At 32.7% G+C, this 27,369-nt stretch overlaps 1 protein-coding gene across 1 annotated transcript in view; it reads left to right on the top strand.

Annotated features, from left to right (window-relative positions):
* Positions 1-27,369, top strand: part of Ccdc102b (coiled-coil domain containing 102B) — a 121,915-nt gene that overhangs the window by 58,499 nt on the left and 36,047 nt on the right. The window contains exon 5 of the mRNA XM_010607290.2: positions 24,038-24,151. Within this exon, the coding sequence (XP_010605592.1) occupies positions 24,038-24,151 (114 nt within the window). The remainder of the gene's footprint in view (positions 1-24,037; positions 24,152-27,369) is intronic.

Genomic DNA, 27,369 nt, shown 5'->3' with positions numbered 1-27,369 from the left:
CTTTGGTCCTATTCTTTTGTATCTTACTATTCCTCCCTTTTGAAATGGTAATATTTATTCTCTACCATTGTAACTTGAGATTAAATAATTTAATTTTTGAATTTTACAGGAGTTTACAGCTAAGTTTTTCTTGAGTCTCAGTGGGACTTTGACTTGAACTTTGAGTTGGACTTTGGAACAATGCTGAACTATTGAGATGTTGGGAAACAGATCATTGAATTTTTGGTTTAATGTGGGACAGTTGTATCATGTGGAATTAGGAACTTGCCATTGTTTTTAATTTGAGATTAAGCATGTTTTCAGGAGATGTGTTCCGGTATCAAGTTGACAAGGGCTGGGACATGACAGTTAAACTTAATTTTCAACTTGGTTGGTCTGGACCCACATAAAGAATGAGTACACAGTTGGATGTGTCTGAGTGTGTAATGGAGGTGTGATTTTGGGATGCATATCTGGTCCCTCATCTTTTGCTTGCTGGCTCTATTTTACCTTCTCTGCTTTCTGGCCACCACGAATAGAGAAGGTTTGCCTCCATATGCCTTTCTGCCATGATGTTCCTGCCCTGGACCTAACCCATCATAGACTTAATCCTCTGAAGCTTTAGTCAAGGGAAAACATTTCCATCTTTAAATTGTGGATGTTGAGAATTTTGTTCCAGCAAAGGGAAAGCTCACTTATATTGTGATAATCTCTTTCTTTCATAAAAAAATAAAAAAACATAACTTCTTTCTGCTCAGTGGCATAGACTGTGCTGCCCCTCCATCTAGAACATCACTTAACAGCTCTTTCCCCTCTTTCCAGACACCCTTTGCCAACCACCTCAGTTTATATATTACTTCATTAAAGAGGAATCATTTTCATACATATTTTGCTTCCTTACTCAGTTAATCTCAAAGTAGTGTTGAAATTTTGTAAGACCGTACCAAAACATGTATTTATTTTGAAAATTAGTTTTTGTAGACCTTTCTCATTGAACTGTCAGCTTCACACTAATACCGACGAAGCCTGCTTTATTAGTGTCTCTATATTGAATATTGAATAAATGCACTTAATAATTTGTGGTTGTTATTAAATGAATGAAGTGCTGGATAAGTACTTTTCCTACTAGTTAAAAGGGCTTCTATTTTTGAGAAGTGGCTATGGATCTGGTTTAAGGAAAATATTTTGACTCCTAGATTTGTCTTTTATTAGCTGATGATTCCACTGCTCTGTATCTAAAGGACTCTAGCTTTTTCAGGACACTATAATGAGACTTCTTCCCCAAAGTTCTATCTGTCATGGAAATCTGTTCAGCTTGTTCTTTGCATGACATAAATTAGCTTATCAGGCTTAGAGCACAGTAGATAAAACACCATATTAGAATTCTGTAAATGTATGAGAAAAATGAAGCATATGGGACCCACTTTGCTGATATAAGTACCTTCAAGACCTTTTTAAACAAATGTAATTAAGAATAATATAAGCACTAAATTACATAAGTCAGAATTAACTAAACTACTAGTGGGAAATTTATAGACATTGCCAAAGTAACCCTCAGAATACTGAAATGACTTAGTTAACTTTAAGATTAGAGATTAAGATTTAAGACCTATGAAAGAAATTCAGGCTATTCAAAATCCACTTGCCTTATAGAAACATATAATGGTACAAATGTAGAGAGGTTGAAAATTGATATCTTGACATTTATTTAAGTTAAGCAATAATATTTTAAAGTTTAAAACAAAACAAGAAGAAATCAGCTAATATTTAATTTGTGTAACTTAGTAACTGAGAATAATAGCAATAGCAGGCTTCAAGAAGTAAAGCACAATGTTCAAAGCAAATTATATAGAGAACTGAATTACTGGTAATGTTTTACACAGTAGGGACAAATATCCTTTTAAATATTTTATTTTATATCCCACCTGATAGGGAATTTTCCAGTGGTCTATGCTTCATAAATCCAAAGTTTCTGTTTCCTCCCTTTTCCCCCTGTACCCTCATGTACAGTCACCAAACTAATGATTACATATATCTGAGTAAAACATCATCGTGAAATAGGAATGTAATCCCATTTCAAAAATTCTTCAACAATATAAAAACAACTGAAATGAAATTGTCCGTTATTTGAAGAGTAATAATTACTTTCAAAACATATACTTTCAAACTCACTAAAAGTGAATTTTCTATGAGGGAGATGAAAACTAAAATCTAAAACAGTTTTTATTTGGATATTTCCATAGTGTGCACTGAAATAATATCACTTAGGCAACAAATACCATGGGAACAACAATGCAAATGAACTGTGCAGCATCTAGCTAAGAGGTCTTAGTTCCTTTGGGTAAGAAGAGAATATAGTAAAAGCAGTCAGGAAATTGAAATGAAAGGAAACAAGAACCGAAATGAAAACAAAACAAAAAAACCACACAAAAATAAACAACCACTTGTGTCAAGCTTGTGGTCCTGGAATATTAGTATATTCACATCATTTTCACATTCTAACCAACAGATTGTCTAGAGACACATATCCTAGGGGCTGTGGACTGAGTGGTGATACACAGCATCACCTACAAATCTATGCATTTTCAAGGGCATAGTGTATCCCAAGTAGTTTCTGTGATATCAGTTGGAGTTAAGAAATAACAGGCAACAGTCTCTTTTAGCAAGCATCCCCCCCCCAGGGATCATATGGAAGCTTTGATGGCACATGCTGGTATCTTAGAACTGGAGATACTATTTGAAATGCATTTTAGAATGTGTGTTCTTTACTTGAGGCAATTTTCCTTTGTGATATAGTACTAAAATTAAATCAAATCCAATAGAAGATTATGTATTTATTTATATTAAAGTATTCTTAAATATGCACAAAATTAGGTGCTGACAAAATATTATGTGGTCTCGTGAATAAAATAATTATAAAATATTTTAATGGAGGTGTGATGAATTAGCAGAACTCATTACATTTACCTGGAAATCAATTTAAAATTATAGATAGATGGAAAACTAGAGAAGAGACAAAAAGACAGACAGACAAAGAGATTTTTATTCAATTGGCTAGAAGTGCTTCTCAGATATCTATATTTTGAGAGGCTTTTTACTCTAGTGTGCATCCAAATTGAAATCTACTGACTTCAACTACCAGATCACAAAGCATGGAACCAACTCTGTTGCTTAATTTTTCATGTCTCTTTGAGTAAGTCTCAGATTATCTAGGTTTTTGGTCAGACATTATTTTCTGTGTATTTGTGAAAATGTTTTGGATCAGATTAACATTTAATCCATAAATAGAACACAGAAATTTACCTTTCTCAATGTGAATAATCTTCCTCCCCTAAATGGAAGGCCTGAATAGAACAAAATTCTGACACCTCCTTGACTCTCAAAGTCTGCCTGAGATATGGGACAGTACACTTTTCTTGACCTTCTTTGGTCACCAAATTAGCAAATGCAGATATGCATACTAAGCCTATATGGTCTCTCATTCTCTCTATACACATTTCTATTGGTGTAGATCTACCTGTGCATGTATGTGTATATGCATATGTGCACTTATGTGTAGCTATCTGTAAACACAAACACCCATACACTAACACAAAACATACACACATACATTCTACTGGTTCTAACAGGAAAATACTGGTTAATGCACCAACATTAAAAAAAGAGCCATAACTTGACCCAAGTGCTGGCTTCTTTTCTAGTCCACAATTTTTTCTTCTTTTTCTATTTGTATTATTGGCACAGAAAGAGCTATATGTGATTTTTATCTAGTAACTTCAGATTTGAAATTAAATATATGCTTTAACTTTCTCTCATATTGATTATGAGGTTGACTTAAAATTTTATATATATATGTAAATTATTTAAAAATATAGAAAATGTTACACTGACATGAAGATATTTGGTTTATTTGTTCATTTGCACTAAACTATATTTCATTCTGTGAAGTATTTGGGCCAAGAGTCAAGCCAAGAATTTTAAATTCAAGCCTCTCCTTTGCATGGGACCCTTCAGGACCTTGACAGAGGTCCTAGAACTTGTAAATATGCTCACACGTTTTAGTGTAATTTTCAAAAGTAAATTGATTGAAACAAACTTGCTATCAGTCTCTTTCCACACTGACTTTTTCTCCCCCACCTTAGCAGTCAGTCACCGAGCACTCCTGGACATCGAGTAGCTATGGAAATGTTTGGGATCTGGGCAAGTCAGAATTGAGTGGAGGATACATACAATTCATATGTAGTGGAATGTATTTTTGGATTTGTTTCACCTGTTCAAGTCTATATACAAATTCTCACCTCAGAAAAACAGGCCACCGAACCGCTGAGCTAAATCCCCGGCCCCCCAATATCATTCTTAAAAAATGACCAACTATTCTGCAAGAAAGAATTCTATAAATGAAGAGTTACAATACAAAGTCATTGTCATAGCAATAGCTGATCAAAGCACATACATTTAAAAATCTATGGAAAAGTATTACTATATAGCAGTGATTATTCAACTTTAAAAATATTTTTTCAATATTTGTTATTTTTCTTGTACTTTGTCCCTGAATTTTGTCATGTTACTTGTCAGCTTTCTAAAATTTGTACATTTTGTTTCTCATTCTAAATAAATATTTAGAGTCATTTTCAATTTTGTTTTGTCCGCAAATTTTAAAGATTTCAGGATCCATAAGATTTGAATTTGACTTGTGTTCCCAACTGCCTATCCTCCAATAGTCCGCTGGTTGGTGCTCTTCTTCATCATGCTGCTACTCAGTGTTCACTAGCACTGGACATTCCTCTATTATATACCTGCCTGTGTGCATAGACAGTGTAGTGATGCCTGTTGTTTCCTTATAGTGTATTCACTTTGAAGGACGAAGCAATCATTTTCTCGTGCTTGGCAGTACCTCATCTATTTCAGGGTCTAACTCTTGAAGTGATCACTATGTACCTGCAGATAGACTTACTGGCGGTGGAACATTAATGACGTAGAACAAGAGAAGCAAAATGGCTGAAAATTGCAACTCCTTACTTTGGGCCTATTTACCATTGTTTTGACTTCCCCCTCGCTCTATAGGGGGTTTTTGCTGACTCTAGAAATCTTCATTGTTTACACAAAAAGGCACAAATTCCCAAAGAAGAAAAGTGATTTTGTCAGCTATTTGGTGGCAGAAAAGATTTGCGTAGATCACACTACTCTGGACAGATTCCGAGAATGCCATATGTTAGAACAGACTAAGGGAATGCGTTAACAAATTTGAAGTTACCAAATCAGTGAAAAATCATACAAGATGGAGTGTTTCCAAGATTACTTTACTTATATGAGAAATAAAGAGAGTCCTGCTCACACATTGAAATATTCAAGTCCCATTTTAACAGTGGCAGTTTAAGAAGTTTAAATCCCCCATACTCAACCCCAATAAAAAGTATTTTTATATTAAAATATTAAATTATGAAATACATATTAAATTATGAAACATTAAATTATGAAATACATAACAGAAGTGAATGGGTTTTTCATCATTCCTAAGGATAGTGTTCCAAAAAGACACAGAAAGACGTCAAAACCTATTTTGACTCAGATTAAGAATGCTCCCAACAGCGACACTTATGAGGTATAATTTCTGTAATCCTTTTGTTTAGAACAATTTTTGCTCTTTACATAGTCACATACCATTTAATTAAACCACTTACACTGTACAATCCAGGGTTTTCTCATGTATTCACAGAGTTGAGTAACCTTCACTTCAATCAGTTTTGCATCTTTTCATCAGCCCACAGAAACCCAGTGTCCACTCTTGGTTATTCCCCATTACTCTTCACTCCCTGTGGCCTAAGATTACCACTAACTCAATTTATGCTTTAGGTTTTCCTGTTCTGGGCATATCATACAATGGAATTATGTACTGACTTTTTTCATTTTATATAAATTTTCAAATAGAGTTTCCATAATCTTTTATTAGATCCCTTTTCTGTCATAACCTGTGAAGAATATAAAGGAAAACCATTTAGAAAAAAAACTAATGATGAATGTGATCATAATGTATACCCAAAATGTACCAATAAACTTAATGAATTAAAAAAAAGTAAAAAAGTTAGTGTAATATTTAGATATGTCTTAGGCCAATAGAAGCAAAACTTTAAATATTATTTTCTTTTAATGGAAACTTTACTTTTTTATTGAGTTTATTGGTACATTCTAGGTATACAGTACGGTTACATTCATTACTGGGAACTTGTACCTTTAAAGGACAGATCTTGGTTTACTTTTAATGTAAAGCCACTATCACATGTTTAAGAGAGGACTGAGAATCAAAGGAAAACATTTCAATTTTGAAAGTCCATGCAAATAAAGTAAGATACTCTTTAATTATAGCAGAAGTTGCACTAATATTTTGTTTGATGAAGCTAAATCACATCACTTTGTGTCAATAAAACATATTCAAACAAGATTATTTGACTTTCCCTCATTTTATACTATAGTAATTATAGATAGCTTCAGGGTAAATTAAATTAGGAATGAATGGTAATCCTGTTAAAATTTTGATTATCTACACGCAAAAATCTGAAATGCATTTTCCCCCCAACTGAGTCATCGAATCTCATCTTCTTTGTGAGATAAGAAAACATTAAGGCTGTGCAGAAGGAGGAAGGGGAACTAAGCAAATGATATTCTATGAAATTAAAGGGTTTGTAAGTAATACAAGTGGATTGAAATAAAATTATTTCCCATAATATGTTAAAGATACTTCTACATGATATTTTCTTAAAGTCACAGCAGTGATTTATTTGTTTTCATAGCAGTATTGACTAACAATATCAAAGATGAGATAAAAATATGAAATATATGTGTGTATGCCTTTGGACCCATTTTCATCTATTTAATTTGAGTTCTAGGAGAAAATAGTTTTGAAGTCCTCTAAAGTGTTGTACTTGTTGTTGGCTATTTGAGAAACTAATGAGCTCAGATTTCCCCATTGCAAAGTACAGAATAAAAAGCTTCCCATTGAACTAGGAGATGCTTCCTTCATGTGGAATACAGCAGCTTACTTCTGTTCCCACAGACACACTGTTCTGCAGTTTCTAAAAGCTTTTATTGAAAAATGATCCAGAGACAAGAACAAAACTAGCTGATTATTGTGCTTTAGGGTAAGATTTTTATTGTTTGTTGAAGAAATGATTCATTCTTTATTTGTTTTCTACATTTTCTTTTTAAAAATGCACACATATTTATATAAATATAATTTTATATAAATCTGTGTATTTTATACTATGCTATTTTAACTTCAATGGAAAATGTATTTTTCCATACATTTTTGGTTGTTTTCTCTCTTCTGCTCTGTTTATAGTTCTGTTTATAGTACATCACTCACCAAAAGATTATCTTCCTGCATGCTCACATATAAAGCATTAATCCATATATAGATATGTAGGTATATCTACATGTTTATATAAATTGTACATATAAGTTAAGTTAAATATTTGCATACATTTCATAACTTTTTGTACTGATAATTTTATAAATGCTTTTCCATAACTTTTATTGCTTATCAATAACTCACAGACAAAACTCTTAAGACAAAAGGTGAAATGCAAATTCATATTTTTAAGTGGTCACCGGATGTGCCACTGTTAGGGTTCCACAATTTATTTATGTTCCTAATGATATGCATTATCTCTTTTCAGTCTTTTGCTCCTGTGAACCATCCTGCAATGAACAACCTTGCACCTGTGTTGTTAGCCATTGATGCTTTTATATTTATACTTTTGCATCCATCACTTTCCTGTCCCTGGGACAAAATACCTATTACCCACTGCTTAAAGGAGGAGACATTTATACTGCTCACAGTTTCCAGTAGATTTAGTCAGCTGGTTTTAAGGGAGAAAAAGCAGGATGGAAGGGCCTGGGAAAGAACAGCTGCTCATCTCATGGCAGCCAGGAAGAACAGAGAGAAAGAGGGGAAGAACTGGGTATAAGAATACACACTTACAGACCATGCCATCAGTGACTCACCTCCAGCAAGGCCCCAGCTTCAGCAATACATGCAGCTACTGAAATCATCAATGGTGGAATCCACTGATGAGAATGGAGCACTCCATCATCCAATCAGCTTTCAAACACGTGAGGCTTCTGGGGGACACTTTTGATCTAAACCACAATATTGGTTTTTTTTGTGTGTATTTTATTTCAAGCTTCAGTTAGCATTCATGCTAATATAGTGCAGAAAATCTAATCTTGTTGGATTTTAGCAAAATCACTTTAAGATCCTCTGCCTCCTTTTCCTCAGGAATGTATTTCCATTCTGGAAACCAAAATACCTATCTATTCCATGTTGTCCTGCCTCTAATGTCTACTCTGTTGTGGTCCCCCAGGCAAACGTTCAGGTGCTTTCTGTCAATTTGGCTTAGTATTCATATATTTGTATATAAATAGAGTCAAACAGCTTGCATTACTGTTTGTCTGGCTTTCCTCAATCAGCCTAAGTATCTGCAGATTTACCACTGATGTACACATCAATGCATCTTTTCCTTTGGCTATTTTTAAGACTTTTTGCTGGATCACTAGTTTTAAGCAATCTAATGTTAATATATTTTGATATGGTTATCATATTTCATGGACTAAAATTCTAGACTGAAATACCTTTTAATAATTTGGAAAAGTTTCATTCATGTTCTTTTCAGATAGTTTCCAACTTTCTTAGGAGCTGTATTTACATATATATTAGGCAGCTTGAAGTTGTCCCACTTTTTGCTAATTGGCGAATTTGAAGTCTCACAAGGATAAGTTACAGAAAAACACTGGAAGATGTTAGGAAGGGAGGTTTGATCGGTGGTGTATCAATCACCTTGAGATGTTCCTGTTTTTAAATGTTATTCTCTGTGATTATACCATCTGTGTTTGCTAATTGGCACTCATTGAAGTCAGGGCCCTACCTACTTACAGACACCAGGAGAGAAGATCACTGTCCCCTTCAAAGTTTGTACTTCACAGAGGCTTCTTCTTTAGGGAAGAGTTTATATGATGGGTAAGAGGTGGGAAAAAGATTTATACTTCAATGGAGAGAGAAAGAATTTATAATTATGAGAGGTTTTTTAAAAAAGGAAATGCACCAAGAAAAATGAAGTTAGGGGGCAATGGTAACAAATAAACCTGTCTAAAATTTCTTCAAAAGGGACCATTTATGTCTTCTTAGTCACTACCAATTCTACCATCTCTGTTGTTTTGGGGCAGGTTTAAAGTGATTGATTTTTCTCATTATCATTCATATTTTCTTGTTTGCATGATGTATAATTTTGACTGGATTCTTGTTACTATGGATTTCTCCTTGTGGAGTGCTGAATATTTTCATAATTTGGTAAATATTTTTTACCTTTGTCCTTGTATCTAATTTCATTATTTGCAGGGCCCATGCATAGTAGGCAAGAGGTCTACCACTGAACAATATTCCCACTCCTTTCAAAATTTCATTTGAAACAGTGTCTTACTAAATTTCCCAGGATGGCCTTAAACCCCAGTGCTCCTATCTCAGACTCTCTAGTAGCAGGGATTACAGATATGCGTCACTGCACCTGGATCATATTTCTGAGGTTTGGAGCATTTAAGCTTTGTTTGATGAAATCATTCAAACTTTCAGCCTATGAGTATTTGTCTGAAACAAAACTACTAGGAACACTTAAAGTAATGAAGTGTGAATTATGAAGCTTTCATAATTGGGCAGTTGGGAATAAAGATGATGATTACAGTAATGGCCTTGTGAAAGTCCTGAGCTCCTTTTTGCTCTTTTGGGAATTGGTTTTCTGCAGCTATGCACTGATCACCACCCTACTGCCCATTCTGCAGCCCTCGAGTTCTTGCTCTGATGATGCCCTTCCTTGCAAATGTAGTGTTTCAGCGCCCTTGTACTCCCAGGTCCACCCCTCGGAAAGGATCACAGTGCGGTTGTATAGGTCGTGATTCCCCATGATCAGTGGTATTATATAGCACAAATATAGACTAATAAAAAAAGAGAAAAGGAAAAAAAAAAGAGATGCAAGTTATTATTTTGCCCTCCCCCATTTTTTTTTTTGGTACCGGGGAACGAACTCAGGACCTTGTGCCGGAGAGTTAGGCGCCATGCCGCTCAGCTGAATCCCTCAAACCCTGAAGCCCCTTCTCTATTCCACAGACTGAGGACCTCCTGCAGACAGATGAGGAGTAATTTTTGATCTATTTTTGTTTGCTATTTATTTCTGAAGGATTGCTTGCTATTCATTGTGTTTACAGTTTTTTTGTTTTCTGTCCTGCTTTTTAGGGTTTTTTGTTTGTTTTTTCTTTCACTATGGTAACTTTGGTTTGGCTAGTAGCCAGTCTTATATTGATCATATAATGAAAACATGTTTTTTTGTCTTGCTTCCATTTAATATGACTTTTTGCAAGATAAAAGTCATTCATATGCTTTACAAATGATATGCTTTATAAATGGTTTATTAAATTATGATATCTTCTTTTGAAATACATTTTTAAAATTTAGGCATTTTCTTTTTTCTGAGTTAGAGGGCAAAGTCCATTACTTTCTTTCATACAAAATTTAAAATTTTTATCTTACTTCTAAACTGTTATTCATTCTTCCTACAATTAATTTATTACTGACATAGTGTCAGTCTAGTAATCTTAGAGCTCTAGAAAATTACTTGGAGCAATATCTAGTCTATCTTTGCCCTCTTTTGGAAAGTAAAGTAACTGGATGCTTAGAAAGTCTGATGCACGCAAGTGTACACCAGAATTTTATCAAAAATCACAACTAGTATACAGGATTCTTGACTCTTCCAGTAAAATTTGACTGATGTTATCCTTTGATCAAAATGCTACAAATTTTACTTGGAATCTGTGAAAAGAAATAAAATTTATTATGATTTAGTATGTGAAATTATTAGAAATTAATAACCTGAACAGTAAGTATAAAAGTTACTTTTCCAGATTAAAAATGAAAGAAAATGATTGATAAATAAAGGAATAATATAATAATTTTACAAAGTAGCATCTTTACACTGATGAAACAAGTTTGCATAATCATCTCTATATATGAAATTGCATAAAGAATGAAAGTCTATTATATTCCTTTATTAGTTATTTTATTTTTGTGACACATATGCTAGATAACTTTTTGATAAAATATAAATTAAATTTCTCAGGCCAACATTCTCTGCAAATCATGATTAATCCTCTGTTGAACGTATAATGTCTTTTATAACCTTGTACATAAATCTGTTAAGAAAAATAATTCTCTGGGCCATAATTGACTTTTGCTTGGCCTTTAAAGGAATATGTGAACATAAATCTGTTGTCAGTGAAAATATAAAACCTTGGATTATTGAAACAAGTACTGATTTTTATTTTATTGCAACTGAGAGTCAGAGTATTACAAAATGGTAGTGCTTATTCAAAATGACCATTTGAATAAATTCTGAATAATACAATAGGTATATTTATTTACACTTTTATTACTTGATAGTTCAACTCTTGGATGCACAACCATAACCATATAGAAGAAAATAGTTTGTCTCTTATTACATGTAAGTTACATGCATCTGTTTCTTCTTTATCAAAAAATAATAAGTTTTTTAATAGTTGGCAGATTCTGTTAGTGAATTACTAATACGAAAATCTGTAGACTAATAGTTCTTGTGCTTAAAATAAATAGAAATCTTTTCACTGGGACGTTCTGGAAGCATATTATGAACAGGTAAGACACAGGATTCATAAATAGGAGATTATTATTTTTTAAAAATTTTCATTATGGAAATTCCAATCACATGCAAATATGGAAACCCATATTTAGCCCCAGTGTTTTCATCAGCTATCATTAACAGTTACAACGTAGCCAATCTTTTTCATCGATGTCAGCTTATTCACATTCTTACTTTGTTTTTGTTTGTTTGTTTTGTACCAGGGATGGAACTAGGAACCTTGTGCTTGCCAAACAGGTGGCAGAACCACTGAGCTAAATACACAGCCACATTCACTTTGTTTTATTCTGTTTACATTTCAAAATATGAGGACTTTATTCTTTAATTATATCAATACAATTTTAAACCTGACAATTTTAGAGCAATTTATTGATTTCTAATATTCACTATTCAAACTTTCAATTTTCTAACAAATATTGTGACATTTCTTTTCACTGCTTGCTTATTGAATATGGAATTTTTGTGAAGGTCAGACTATTGACTGGATATATCTCTTTTTATGTGTATGCTGATGTGGAGCTTTTTCCCCTGAGAATACCTTTTAACAGTTGTCTTAGAATTTATTTACTAAAGAAACCAGATTATCTATTTGTTGCAGTATTAGTTTGGATTATACAGAGTGCACTCTAGAGTATGATTTGATTTCTTACTTATTACCCTGAGTTTCCATTAAATTGCATTTGGACTTAAGGAGTTCGGTCGGATTGAATTTCAAGACTGACTGCAATGTAAATAATTTTTCCTCTAGGAAAACATTACTTCGTGATTCATTGCCTTGAACCCTAGATTACTTGCAAAACTGCCCTCCTAAAATCAATTATTTTTGCTTAAAATATTAGTGGGGATGTAGAAATAAAGAGAATGTCCTCCCATATTGTACTTTGTTCATTTAGGTAACTCAGGGTGCACAGTATATAACCTCTCATTGGTTAAAAAAATAGTGAATAGGTTCACTACCATTCTGCAAAGTGGATAAAATTTGATTTTTTCTTTTGTTTGTTTTTTATTTTGATTTTTCTTTTTTGATGTCCTTGTGCTTACATGGAGTTAAATTTATTGAATGAACTATAATCTATTACTATTATTATCATTATTAATTTTTAATACCATATTCAGGGAGCAGAGAGCTTTATATGAAATGTTTCTAAGTACAATGGACATGTTTCTTATTCTCTGGGATGATAAGATATCATAAGATTACTATATTAGACCTGAAATGAACCATTTCTTCAAACAATTCAGGGTTTGTTTATGGAGAAATATCTCAAAATGTGCTCAATCTGTGCATAGATAGATGCATTCTTACTCAGATGGTTGTTATTTATAAGTACCATCAGTGAAAAGAACTAGGAAAATTTATAAATGTACTAAATGCCATGCATTTTTCTCTTTGGGTACAGTTTCTGAAAAATTTTAATCTTTTTTTATTCTTTCTGGGATTTCAGCATTTTATTTTTTATATCTCCATTACTATTACATTTGTTTGCTCTTGTGTTTCTTCTAGTTTATTGTGAAATAATTTTTCTTTTCTTTTTCTTGTTTTTATTCTCATTGCTTTAAACATGAAAGATACAGAAAAATACAAGAAAGAAATTGAGAATGGTCATTCAGAGAGAACCACTCTATAATTTTCATGGAAATATGGCTCAGTTAAAATGTATGTGGAAAGCCTAATGTTTGCTTGCTTTTTTCAGACTTCATGAAAATAATATATGAAGTGAAATTGTGTTTCTTTTATTTCTAACTATTTCCTGAGTATCAATATATCTTTTTTTTTCAGTTTTTGGTTTTGTTGATTTAGGATTATTTACTATCTTAATAACTTTTTTCAGATTACATTGGAAATTTTACTTCTCAATTTTATTTTCTTCTGATAACATGTATTTCTCAAATGTTTCATTATGCATAGCATATTTTCATTGTGGATCAAAATATATTTTTATCCTTTTTTCCTTACAGTTACATAATTTATGAATCAACTATTATGTTTTTCTCATTCTATTAGATAAGTGTAATACAAAAACAAGAAAATGGTTTAGGGACATCTTCTGACTTCCTTCATCTAGAGCTTACTGTAGTATTTATGTGATGTGTCCATAGTTACAACCTTGTCCTTTCCTACAACTCTTGGTTGTGATCCATACTTCATTTTTATCTGAATTGTTGTATTTCTTTCCCTGTAAGTTCACTTTTGCTCTCAATATGGATTGTATCCTCAGCATTTTACTCTCAGTTAAGATGTGCTTTTGATGGAAGTTTTGGTATCTTGTTTTGTTTGGTTTTATTCTATTTGTTCTTCAGATGTGTATGGAATTCAAATTGTTCTGGTCCTTCAAACTTTGGTTTGGTTTTGCTAGACATACTTGCCTAGGAACAGCTATGCCAAATTTAATGGTCTTATTTTCTCAGATTCTGTTTCTTTCTACTAATTCTGTCAAATAAATATTTATACTTTGCAATTCTTGAAGTGTCAGAAGGGCATCTTAATTCATGCATATCTTAAGATTCAGGGAGAAACTACTGTAGACATCTAAAGATTTTCTATCTTGTTAAATTGAATGCCTTGCTTGTTCTTATAGAGAATTTTGAAGACAATATAAAATAATTATCACCAACACACACCTGCCACCTTCCCACAGTTTTCCACAGAAATAGTAATGTGATTTTCAATTCCACATTCAAAACTGTCATATGTAATCTTTTATCAGTGAATCTGCATAAGGATAGAGCTTTACAAGCAAGTTCTGCGTTCCCATATGACCTTCCAGTAACATTTCAAATGAAGATTATTCTCATCTCCAGTCACCAGTGTTATTTTAGTGCATATTGCCACAGTGCAAAAAGTTGAGAGTACCTAACAAGGCTATATTTTGGTATATTGGTATATAAGAAAAATGTGGATTTGCATAAAATTAGGATATTTAAAATAATATAACAATGAATTTGCAGTTGCAAAACATTTTAAATTTCTAACTAATGTGAGACTAATATTTTCAGTGTCTCTATGAACAACAACAGAAATATTCATGATAATTCCCATCTCATTCTATCAATAAGTAATTTCATCCATGGATACACAAATTAATTGAACAATTTATTCATCTATCTCTTTAAGAGATGCATTTCTGGTAATAGATTAGTTTATGCTTAATAATGTTACCAGAATATGTAGCATCTTAAGCAAGTGTGTACCCATCATATTTATTAAGATTATCAAATCCAAGAGAAATTTATTATTTGATGCCTTTTAGTCATAATGCTTTTTTCTTTTTCTTTTTTACCCCAGTACCAGGGATGAAACTCAGGACCTTGTGCTTGTGAGGCAGGTGCAGTGCCACTGAGCTAATCTCTGGTCCCTTATACTAATAATATATGTACACATTTCTTACATATAAACTTTTCTTGAATATCATAGAGTAGAATAATTTTCAAATACTAGTATACATGGCAATATAATCTGGAGCAAATAAGATAAAAATTAGTGTTGAAAAATAAAATTGGAAAGTTTAAGATTTTGTAAACATAGCAATCACAATTATCTAAAGTTTCTAAATATCGATTAGAGTAAAACGATATAATCATTTTATTTATAATGTCAATATTTTAAAACATTAACTTTATTGGTACATTTTAGAAATACACAATGCTCCTATTCATCATAGAGAATTTGTAGGTATATATAATATATCTTGATTCTTCTTTTTTCCCCAATCCCCTTCCCTCCCTTCAACCCCACTTTCCCTCATTTGCAAAAGCTTTGTTTCCTTTTTTCCTTCTGTTCCCTTTATTTCTTTTCCTGTCCATTTTTCCTTCTCTTCCCTCTCTTGTTCCCCTTTCTATTTGAATATTATCTCCCTATTTCACAATATCTATTACATATTTTTGTCCTTATTTACCCTTTCAGTTTCTCACACCAGAGAAGCTATATGATATTTAAACATGTGTGTCTGATTTATTTCACTTAAGAATATGGTCTCAAGGTGCATCCATTTACCTAGAAATGTCTTAAGATTGTCCTTCTTTATGGCAGAATGGCAGAGTAGTGTTGCATTGTACATATATATATATATAAAACACATCTTCATTATCCATCCATTGATGGGCATTTGACTGTTTCCAAGATTTAGCAATTACAAATTGTACTGCCATAAACCTGAGTGTACCTATATCACTGTGGTATGATGCTTTTAATTCTTCCAGAAAGCTACCAAGAAAGGAACTGCTGGACCAAACGGAACTTCTAGTTTAGATTTTTCAAGAATCTCCCCCTGATTTCTACCATTGTTGCATCAATCTACACTCTCACCAACAGAATAGTTCTTTTTCCTCACAGCACACCAGCATTTGTTATTAACTGAATTCTTGATAATAGCTATCCTTTCTGGAGTGAGGTGGAATCTTAAGGTTGTTTTAATTTGTATTTCTTGAATGATGTGATATTGAACATTTTTTCATATATCTATTTGATGCTACATGTACTTCTTCATCTGAGAAGTCTCTTCATTTCAGATACCCATTTTTGGATTGAGTCTTTAAATTTGGGGCTCTGATTTTTTATTGAGTTCTTTATATCTTCTAGATATTAATCTTTTCCCTTAGGAACAGCTGGCAAAATATTTTTGCTCACTCTTTGTTTTGTCTGTTCAGAATGTTGGTGATTTCTTGTGCTGTGTAAAAACTTTTAAATAAGATGAGATCCCAGTTATGGATTCTTTTTAGTATTTTTTGCATGATTGGGATTTTGTTCATAAAATCTTTCCATACACCTAGGTCTTCATGAGTTCTTTTTTGTTTTGTTTTTTTGTACAGGGAATTGAACTCCAGTCTTTGCACTTGCAGGGCAGGCCACAAAACCGCTGAGCTAAATCCCCAGCCTGGTCTTCATGAGTCCTACCTATGCTATCGTCCAGCAAATTTAGTGTTTGTTTTAATAGTTTTTAGATAATTATAAAATATCAACATTTTAAATTAATTTATTGGTACATTTAATATAAAATATAATGACATTCATTGTTAGAAATTTGTACTTTTACATAATCAATCTTGGTTCTTATTTTCCATTCCTCTGCCCTCCCTTCAACCCCTCCCACCCTCCTTCCCTATCTATAAAGACTTTGTTTCCATTATTTTTCACTTTCTCATATTAATTCCATTCCCTTCTTTCCTTTTCCCCACCCCTCCCAATTTCTCTCTCCTTTTTCCCTCTTCTTCCTGTTTCACATTATCTATAGATAATCTCTTTTAATATTTAAATCATTCCATTTCATTTTCGGTTTAGTGAATGATGAGAGATATGGGACTAAATTTAATCTTCAGAATGAATAAAGCCAACTTTTCCAGCACCATTTTGGTTTTCTTTGTTTCTTTGTTTCTTTTATTGAGTTTATTGGTACAAATCCAGCACCATTTTGAAAGAGGCCATCTTTCCTCCAGTGAATTTGTTTGGCTCCTTCATCACAGATAAGTTGGTGGAATATGTTTGGAGTTGTTTCTGTATCTTCTAATTTCTTCCATTGATTTTTAGGTCTTTTGTTTGTTTTGTTCTATTTGGTTTTGTTTTGTCATCAGTAACATGCTATGCTGTTTTTTGTTTGTTTTTGATACTGGGGATCAAACTCAGAACTTTGTGCTTGTGAGGGAGGCAGGCACAGTGCCATTGAGCTAAATTGCCAGCCAGTACTATGCTGTTTTTATCATGGTAGCTTTGTAGTACAGTTTCAAGCCAGGGATTGTAATACCCTCTGCCCTGCCTTTGTGGCCCATTACTGCTTCTGTTATGTTAGGTTTCTTTTTGTTCCAAATTAATTTTAAGATTGTGAGGTATGCTAGTGGTACTTTGATCAGGGCTTTACTACATATGTGTAATAATGTTGGAAGTATGCCAATTTTCACTATATTGATTGTTCCTCCCCAAGAACAGGGATATCTTTTGATTTTCTTATATTTGCTTTTACCTCCTTTTCAGAGTACTGTCATTTTCAATGTAAAGGTCTTTTACTTCCTTTGTTAAATTGACCCTAAGTTTTTCAGTTTCTTTAATGCTATTTTGAAAGGTGATGCTTCCTTAATTTCTCTTTTAGTGAGTTTGATATTGGTGTACAATAATTCCATTGGATTTTTAATGGTGACTTTATATATAGCTACAGTACTGAATTTGATTATATAATGTCAATAGTTTAAATTTACTAGAACTTTAAAAAATCTAAATATATTTATCTTTGTTATTTTTCTTATCGGTGAGACAAAATATCTAACACCCACAAGTTAAGGGAGGAAAAAGGGTTTATTTATCTATCTCACACTTTGTAGAGATTTTCACCCATAATCAGCTGGCTCTAAGGCAAAGAGGCCTGGCAGACAGAAACCACAGAGCAGATACAATTCATGGTGGGCAGAAGGCAACAAAGCACACAAGGGACAAGATAAACCTCTTTCTGTCCCTTATATTGTATCCAGGTTACCGAGATTAGAGTCTTGAGTGGTACCAAACCAATCAGTGGACTGATTTAGTCATCACTGATTTACCCCCTCCCCCTTAAACCTAGCACCTTTAATCCTAGCATTGTATCATAAGTAAACCACACACTCTAGATTCAGCCACCTCTGAAAAAGCCTCACTGATGACTGCATGAGCCTTCGAGGTGACATCTAGACTCAATCAATAACGCTATTCTGAGACCAACTGTAAAAATGTAATGGATGTATCATCAAGAGAGCAAAAGATTTCGGAGGCAATTGATATAAGATGTTTCATAAAATAGATCCTTATTTTGATTTGAAGGATGAAATCACATTTTAATTTAGCAAAGCTGTCTTCCTTACTATTTTTTAAGTAGAGAGGAGATTATTAGGTAAAATTTACTTTGTGGTAATTTTGCTAAAATTTTTGAATCTATGAATTAAAGTACAAAATGTCTTTCTGTGATTTCTAAGTACATTTGAAAAGACTATTCCAAATATTTATACTTAACTCAAATTGCTTGGAACTGTAAACTTACTGTTTGATATCTTTAAATTTAAATGTCCTTCTGTTGGGTACATTTGCTTCTTATATTCTTCATCTTCTGTAGGAAGAATTATTAATACTAGAACCTGGCAAACTGACAAAACTTGGCCTTTAACCATGAATTCATTGATATTCAGTACTTACTCCAAGAGTCAAATAGAAAATGTACATATCAACATAAAGTCAATGAAGAGAGAGAATTTCTGAAATTTGTTGACCTGCACCACCCTGATTATAATTTAAAAAAATGACTCAACTTGTGTTTGAATAAGAATTTGGGGGGCAAGGATGATAGAGACACTGTTGTGAATCTGTCATGGTCATCAGAAAGTAATAATTGAGTTTTCCAAACTTATTGTGAGGGAAGTGATGTGGAGAATTGCAAGATAAAAAGAGTTGCAGGCAAAAAAATAAATGTTAGTCTTTGGTGGTTAATTGTGACTGTTTGGGTATATAAACAAAGTGGGAGAGAAGAAGTTAATAAATTTCTGACTTTTTCAATAAGGTGGACAATATCAAAATGGCACATAAATAGGAAGAATAATTTAGTGAGAAAGACAATGAATTATATTCTACATTTGTTTTGAAATTGAGGTAGAGAGCCTGTGATTTAGCTCAGCGGTTCGGTGGCCTGCCTTGCTAACACAAGGACCTGAGTTCAATCCCCAGTACCCCCCAAAAAAAAGAAAAAGAAAAAGAAATTGAGGTGGAGCTGGGCGTGGTGGTGCATTCTTATAATCCCAGCACTTGGGGAGGCTTAGGCAGGAGAATCACTGTGAGTTTGAGGCCAGCCTAGGCTACATAGTGATTTCCAGGTCAGTCTTGACTTCATAGTGAGACCCTGTCTCAAAACAAACAAACAAACAAACAAAAACAAAGAAAGAAATTGAGGTGGAAATGTTAGGTGTACTGGTTAAAATTTTCTAGAGGAAGATAACCAATATAATAAGTATAACATAAAATTACTCATACAAATATGAAATATATATATATATATATATATATATAAAACGAATGGGGATATAGTTCAGTGGTAATGACCCCCTGGTTTTAAACGACAATGGCTGTTTGAATGATGAAGAGCCAAAAAATCCAGCAGTTGTTCAGTTAAAAGAGCTGGAACATGAAGAACAAGAAGAACCAAGGATGCAGCTCAGGTCCAAAGCTGAAGGCCTAAAAACTTTCTGGAGAATCACTAGTATGAGTCTGCACTGAAAGGCCGAAGAAACTATGAACAAGACAATCTTACAACCATATCAAATTTTTCCAAACATTTGCATAAGAGAGGACTGAATATTGTGTATTGGAAAATCTAACAAATATAGAGGGCAGTGGGGTACAGGGTGAGATGGACTATATGACAAAGGTGAATGTAGCAACCTCTTTCAAGTATTAATAATCAGAGGAAAGACAGAGCTGGAGGGAAAGCTACAAGACCAGAATAGAGGAAGATCTTGTAATTCTGACCTCTCACACATCCTTAAACCCAGTTTAAATGGAAAATTTTGAGCACTAAAGTTTTAATGAGGAGAAGCAAGGAGACTTTATATAAAAGAAAGCAAAAATTCTTAGACTGGCAAGGATCGCAAAGCTATCAATCCCAAATGCAAATGGAATGATTAGTCTTTACTTCTAGGACAGTCACTTAAATTATTTTGCAAGAGCAAAGATTTATAGAGATGCAGTTATTTAATTTTTACAATAGGCAGCTGGAGAGCTTTATTATGCATAGCTTTTCTTTCTCCATGAATGAAGCTACAACATCCTCTATGGAGAAATGGCGGGCTTGGGGTTTAGGGCAGATTGAATTATGTTGCATTGTTAATGATACTGACATAAATATTCCATATACTATTTCACAAATAACAAAATTTTGGAGTCTGATTTCTTAATCTTTGCCAAATAAAATGAGACATAATATAAAAATAACAGAATATGTTAGGTTATATTTTTGTGCCCTTTTGAAATAAATTTTGCTTTGCCAATCATATATATATATATATATATATGTGTAATATGTAGGAAAATATTTTATTTATATGTATACTATCGTTTTGGTTTTTTAAGATATCATCTGTAGATTTTCCATTCCATGTATATCTGAATATACAATGAAGATTTATATAAAATATTGCTAAATTTCCCAAAGAAAATGATGGCAGATATTTTTGAAGTCAGAGATATGGCAAACTGCCCAGTTTAAGTTTTCAAAAACACTGCAGTATGGAAAGAGGAGTTTTAAAATGTAATTCTGGAATTATATTATGGTGCATCCTCAGGAGGAAAAAAGGCTTACTAGAGAATACATTAAATAGGTATTAAATGAAAGGACATGAACTTGGAAATTGCTTTCTAATGATGACTCACTTTATCCAGTATTCCCTATTTCTGTCATTTTCAATTTAACTAATGTGATATATCATTTGTGGATGACATTCATAATGCTGCTAAATTAATCATCTTTAGTATCTAAAACTTTACTGCTTTCAAGTTTTTAGTTTGCTAAATAGAATTTTTTACAACTTCATTAATATAAAACTAAAGTTGCAAATTTAGTGGCAAGATTAAAATTATTTTGTGCCCAAAGTGTAACTTTAGAATAATTAAAACTAACTTAGTTTCAAGAAGAGAAAGTAGTTGTTTCCATGACCTGTTTATTACTTTTCTTTGCTGTAGTTTTGTCTATATTGTTTTAATAATTGTGTCTGTGCAATATTTTATTTATTATTTTTCTCTTGTGTGCTGAGATTATACAAGAAACAGCAAGAAGGAGTAGGGTAGAATAAGGGCAAGAAGCAGAGATGAGGGCAGAGGGGCTATAGGAAAATAGATTAAAGGAGTCTGACATATGGATTAGGGAGATAGTAAAGGATTTCAGCAGAGGGTAGCATGATATGAATTAAAAACTTTCTTTGATTACTGTTTTGAGTGGGGCCATGGGGAGAAGCAGTGATTATGGAGACTATTAGCATAACTGAAATGACAGACCCTGTGGGTTTTTGATCACGATAGTACTTGGAAGTAGAGAGAACTGGATGTATTATAGTTTACAAGGGATAATCTGAGTCACTTTGCTTTTCATTTGTTGGCATGTGAGAAAATGGAGTTAACTTTCAATATTGCTGGCTTGATCAAAGGGAGAGATAGTTGCTATTTGCTAAGATGCCCAAGATTGACAAAGAAACAGATGTGAGTTCTGAATTTGACATTTCCATGTGATAGGTTTTGGATGTCTCTAGGCGTGATATGTAGGAGGTTGGACATTGACACTCAAAATGCAGGAGCCAAATGCAGGATGGTGATAAATGTTTGGAGACTGCCAGCATTTCGATAAGAAGGCAGTGCCAGGAGGACGTGTGAGCCACCTGGTGGAGTAAAGCCATAAAGAGCCCCAAGACAAGAGCTAAACTTTGAGACACTAAGCCTCTCCATCTTCCAACTTGTTTAGTAAATTTTTCTAAAGATATAAGAAAATATATATTTTTTTAATTTCCTAAAGAACAATCTGTTATCTTAAAAATTTTAAAATTGTTCTGTGATAAACTGAAACTGATACTCTTAACTTTTTTCCTAAGACAGTAGTGTTTTTTTGAAAAAATAAATAATGCATCCTTCATTATATTCTGTATTCATCTTTGCCATTATATTGTTATATTACATCATATCATCTTTTTAATATCTCCTCACTGCACAATCAGATATTCTGTATAATAGACATTCTGTTTTTTCTTGTTGGCCTTAATCATTCCTTTTTTAAACCTTCTTGGTTTTTAATTCTTCACATATTCAGAGATCTTTGACTTTTCCACTCAAGTTGATGAATGAAGGTAGGATGATTTATATGTTTAAAGTGAATTTTTCCCCATTGTTTAGAGAAATTTGTTTTATTGTCTCCTTTTGACATTGGGATAATTTACTGATTGATATTGTTCCCCCTGCACTAAACTTCAAGATTTCCAGAGTTATACTAACGGCTTTGAGTTAGCAGAATTAATCGTATTTTCTCTTGGTGAACCCAGCCCAACCAGTTGACTTCATTTTACACTTGCTACTTCCTATTCTTTTTATAAAAGTGAATCTTCTTTTGTATGGGCCTAAAATTTAAAGGTAACACTAGCTCTTTAACTTGCATGATAGTGCTTAGGTATGCAGAGATAGACATTCATAAAAATCAGTAGTATTAGCTCAAGTTCTCCTTGCTTTCCATGTGCTCTTTTAATGGTTTCAGTCCTGAATATTGATTCTCTGCTCAGTTCATTGAGAAATTAGCTTTTTTCTTACTTTAGTCCATTTTTATTTGGTTTGAGTGCTGACATCTTCTGCTATGCTTTCTGTATTTCTCTTCCTATCAGGTTGTTGCTTTTCAGAAAATTATTTCAATGACTTTGTAACAATAGATGCAGTATTGGTTTAGTTCTCAGGTAATTAGTTCAGTAAATATAGTCTTAAATTTTGATTCATCTGTTTATTAGCTGTGAGAATTTTGGAAAATTTGCTTAAGACTCTTTATGGTTCACTTTTTCCATATAGTAGGGATAATCCTAATTATACATAATATATAAGGTTACTACTAGCATTAACTAAGTCACTATATATCAAGTTCAGTTCCTGGAGCTGAGGATATTACTATTAACATTGACAATATCATGAATATTTAAAAATGTTTTAAATAAGCAGTATAATATTAGTTTTTATATTCTAATTTATCATGACATTGTATACACATGAATAATCCAAACACCTGTTTAGTTAAGGGATACATTATTATTATTACTATATTGTTGGGATGTAATCAGTGAATTTACAAATTTTCTCACCTTCATAAACTTTTATGCAGCTTTTTATGGTAAGATACTGACATCTTTTGTAGATGTTTTGCATAAATTTTACTAGCCCAGCCACCATATATATATATTTTTTCTTTTGTTTAAATTTGTTTCTACCATCATCTACTATTTATAATTTACTGACAATAGACATGAATAGGATTATAAAAATATTGAGGTACTAATTAATATTCAGGAATAAAAATCAGGATTAATTGGATTAGTTTAGAAATCGTCCATCATCAAAAATCTGTGAAGGTAACTGAATGTTGCTCAGTTTTCAATTGATGAATTGGATTTTATGGAGATTTGCTGATTTTTTTTCATACAACTTAATATTTTTCAACTGCAGTTATATTAAAAGCTTCCACTACAAAAATTACAACAGCAAAAATATCCTGCCAGAATCTACATAGGAAAAAAGAAGACCTAAAAAAATGAGAGTAGTGTGGAATATCTTAGAGCCAGACTTTATAGAAACATGTGATTTTAGTTTTTTTTTTCTTTTTCAGTTTGACATTGTTCATGGTCAACATGCAAAGGGAATGGAACAAATATCAGGAGATATAAAGGAAGAATCTATTTCTCAAAACAACAATGAAGTCATCTGTGAGTTAGAATCAGAGGTAAGATATTGAATAAAGGGTACAATACACATTAAATTTACTTAAAATAATTAAGTTATATAATATTTTAAGTAGTATATTTGAGGTGTCTTTAGTCAATGAAGTATTTGCAGGGTATAGTGTATTCAAACTATAAATGATTTAAAATGCTGTGGAATATTTGCTGATTTCTATATCTGAACTACTTGAATATTAGAAAGATAAAACATTTGAATATAAAGCCACCTGACAGCCAGTGCAAGTGATATTGTGAGTAAATACTCATTAAAGTTCAATTAGTTGCTGGGATCATAGGGTTAATTTATTTTTCAGAAACAATGACCTGTGGCATGCAAATTGTGGTAGAACTAGCACTGCTATTGGCAGTTAGCAACATTGAGATGTACAGCAAATGCACTTTTGCCATAGCTAATTTATTTATTCGCTACGCTGAGTAAAGTGGTGGAAACATCTCTTCCCCTTCCTATCTTCAACAATAAATATTTTCACAGATTTGTAAACTCGGAGGGTTTTTCCAAACTTTGGAGATATCAGAGGAATTATTGTCCTTGGAGATAGAAGAGGGGTTAATTATTTATACTTTGGGGAAATTGTGTTTCTGAATTAAAAATAGAAAATCACTACTATTTTATAACAAGAGATTCTAGAAAATATCTTGAGTACAAATGTATAGGAAAAAGTTAGAAAATGGAATGTAGTTAGTGAAAATATAGGCTGAGTGGAAGGTGATTGATTTGTAGTAAGCATTTTGTTTCTTATAAAACCCACTAAGCCCAAGCTCATTCTCAAGTACATTTAGTATAAGATGAACATTGTGTAATGGGAAATGTATAGATTTTGGAAACAGAAACATCTGCATCACATGCTGATGAGTTTATTTTATTCTATTTCTTAAGCCTCTCTGTATCTGAGTTTACAGATTGAAATAATAGTTATAATAATGATAGTCATTACACAGGGATTTTGAGAAAATTACATATTGTGTAGAAGAGCTTGTCTGAGACACTGCTTTTGTATTAGCAATTATAGCCAAGCTGCTCTGGAGAGTTAGGTCTTTTTGGCATTGTTCCTCTTTTACAAATGCCATCCTTGGCCTCTCCTCCATGAAGTCACAGATAGGGTGTTGTGGAGAGTGGTGCATAACAGGAGACCTGTGAAGAGAAAGGCTAGAATATTGAAACAAATTTTTCTCAAAGGGAAAATGATGGCTTGTTTGCCTTTTGTTTTCTAAGAGGAATAAAAACAGCAGTATAGGTGATTCTTTCTCTTTGTCCTGAGACCGGAGAAGAATTTTTGGTGAAACATTGCACATTATTTGAAAGATATTTAGCAGCTAATGACACATATAGAGGAAGGCACATATAAATAAATGCTTAATATAAAAATCCTCAGAAAACCAAGGGCATATCTATCTATCATCTATCTATCTATCTATCTATTTATCTATCTATCTATCTATCCCAGAATACATATATACATATATACAAGTGCGTGCATATGTGTGTGTGTAGTAAAATTTTAAAGAGTACCTTTAAGTTTACAACAAAAATTAAGAAGAAAGAGTAGTTCACACATATATCTACGCTTCAGCCATGGACTTCTCTACAACTTATACCTCTCATTACTGTAGTGTATCAAGGACCCAACAGTAATGCATAATTGACCAAAACCCTTAATATCCATTACACATTAACTTGTGGATTTCGTCAAGTGTATAATAACATGTGTATACCAGTTTCAGGGCACAATTTACTCCCTGAAACCCTGTTAACCACTCATCATTTTTGTTTTCTCCATAGTTTCAGCTTAGCCACGATATCATGTAGTTGAAATCACCCAGTTCATCACATTTCAGTTTGGCTTCTTTAGCATAGGAATGTGAATGTAAGGTTCTTCCCCATTTGTTTGTGGCTTGTTAGCCTGAATTGTCTGAATGTACAACAGATTGTCTATCCATTCAGCATTTGTAAAAAGTCTGTCACTTTCGAAGTCTGACTATCATAAATAAAAACGTTCCGTAAACATTTATATGCAGGGTAATTGTGGAATTAAATTTTCAAATCATTTGCCTAAGTACCAAGTAGTGCTATTAATACTGGATCATTTGATATATTCATTTTTGTCAGAATCTGCCAAACTGTCTTCCAAAATGGCTGCAACATTTTCATTCCCACCAACCATGGGTGAATGTTCACTTTACATTAATGCCAGCACTTAGGGTGGTCAATATTTTAAGTTTTAGCCATTTTCATAGTTTTATACTGTATGTCATTGTAGTTTTAATTTATAATTCCCTGATCACATATGATATCAAACATTTTTCCTATGCTTAAATTTCACCTTTGTGTTTGGTAAGCTATGTGTTAATTTTTTGTTCATTAAAAAAAATCATTAGCTTATTTTCTTATAACTGAGCTTTCAGAGTTTCTTGTACATTTTAACAATCCTCTAGCATACTAATGTTTTGTATAAATATATTACATAAATATATTTGCATATTATTGGCCAGAGATTTATCTTAGTGGCACTGTGCCTGCCTCACAAGCTCAAGGTCCTGAGTTTGATCGCCGGCAGTGCAAAATGCATATTATTTTAAGATTACATGTGATAGTTAGTAGATATCAACTATTTTCAAATTTATAATATACATTTAAAGTTTAATATTAGTCCAAAGAAGCTGTTTATGATAACACCTGTTTTCTTTTTCAGTTTTTTTTTAATTTATTTTTTTTCTTTTTATTGAGGTTATTGGTACAATCTAGGTATACAATACAATTACATTCATCATTGGGATTCTGTACCTTTACATAATAGATCTTGATTCTCATTTTTCCCTTTGTCCCTGCCTTCCCTCCACCCCCTCCTCCCCTCCCCATTACAAACACTTTATTTCCATTTTTTCAGTTTCTCATATTTTTTTCCTCTCCCTTATTACCTTTCCCCCACCCTTCCCACTTTTTCCTTACACCTTTAGCCCTTTACTTCCTATTTCACATTATTAATTGTCTCATTAGGATCCTGTGTACTATTATAGTTTTTCGCACCAAAGAAACTATTCGGTATTTCAGTTAAAGAAATCTCTGTATGAACGTTAAAAATAGGGAATCCTAAAATAAAACTAAAAAGGAAAATAAAAGAGAAAAGGCAATGATGTAACATTAAAATAATCCTTAATTCTGGAGATGAAAATGGTCCCTGAACATATTTAAATTGCTTCT

The sequence above is a fragment of the Fukomys damarensis genome, unplaced genomic scaffold (genome assembly GCF_012274545.1).
Source record: "Fukomys damarensis isolate Sample0158 unplaced genomic scaffold, DMR_v1.0_HiC HiC_scaffold_30, whole genome shotgun sequence".
NCBI classification, from domain to species: domain Eukaryota; kingdom Metazoa; phylum Chordata; class Mammalia; order Rodentia; family Bathyergidae; genus Fukomys; species Fukomys damarensis.
The sequence above is the reverse complement of the archived record's forward strand: the minus strand, read 5'-3'. Positions and strand labels throughout refer to the sequence as shown.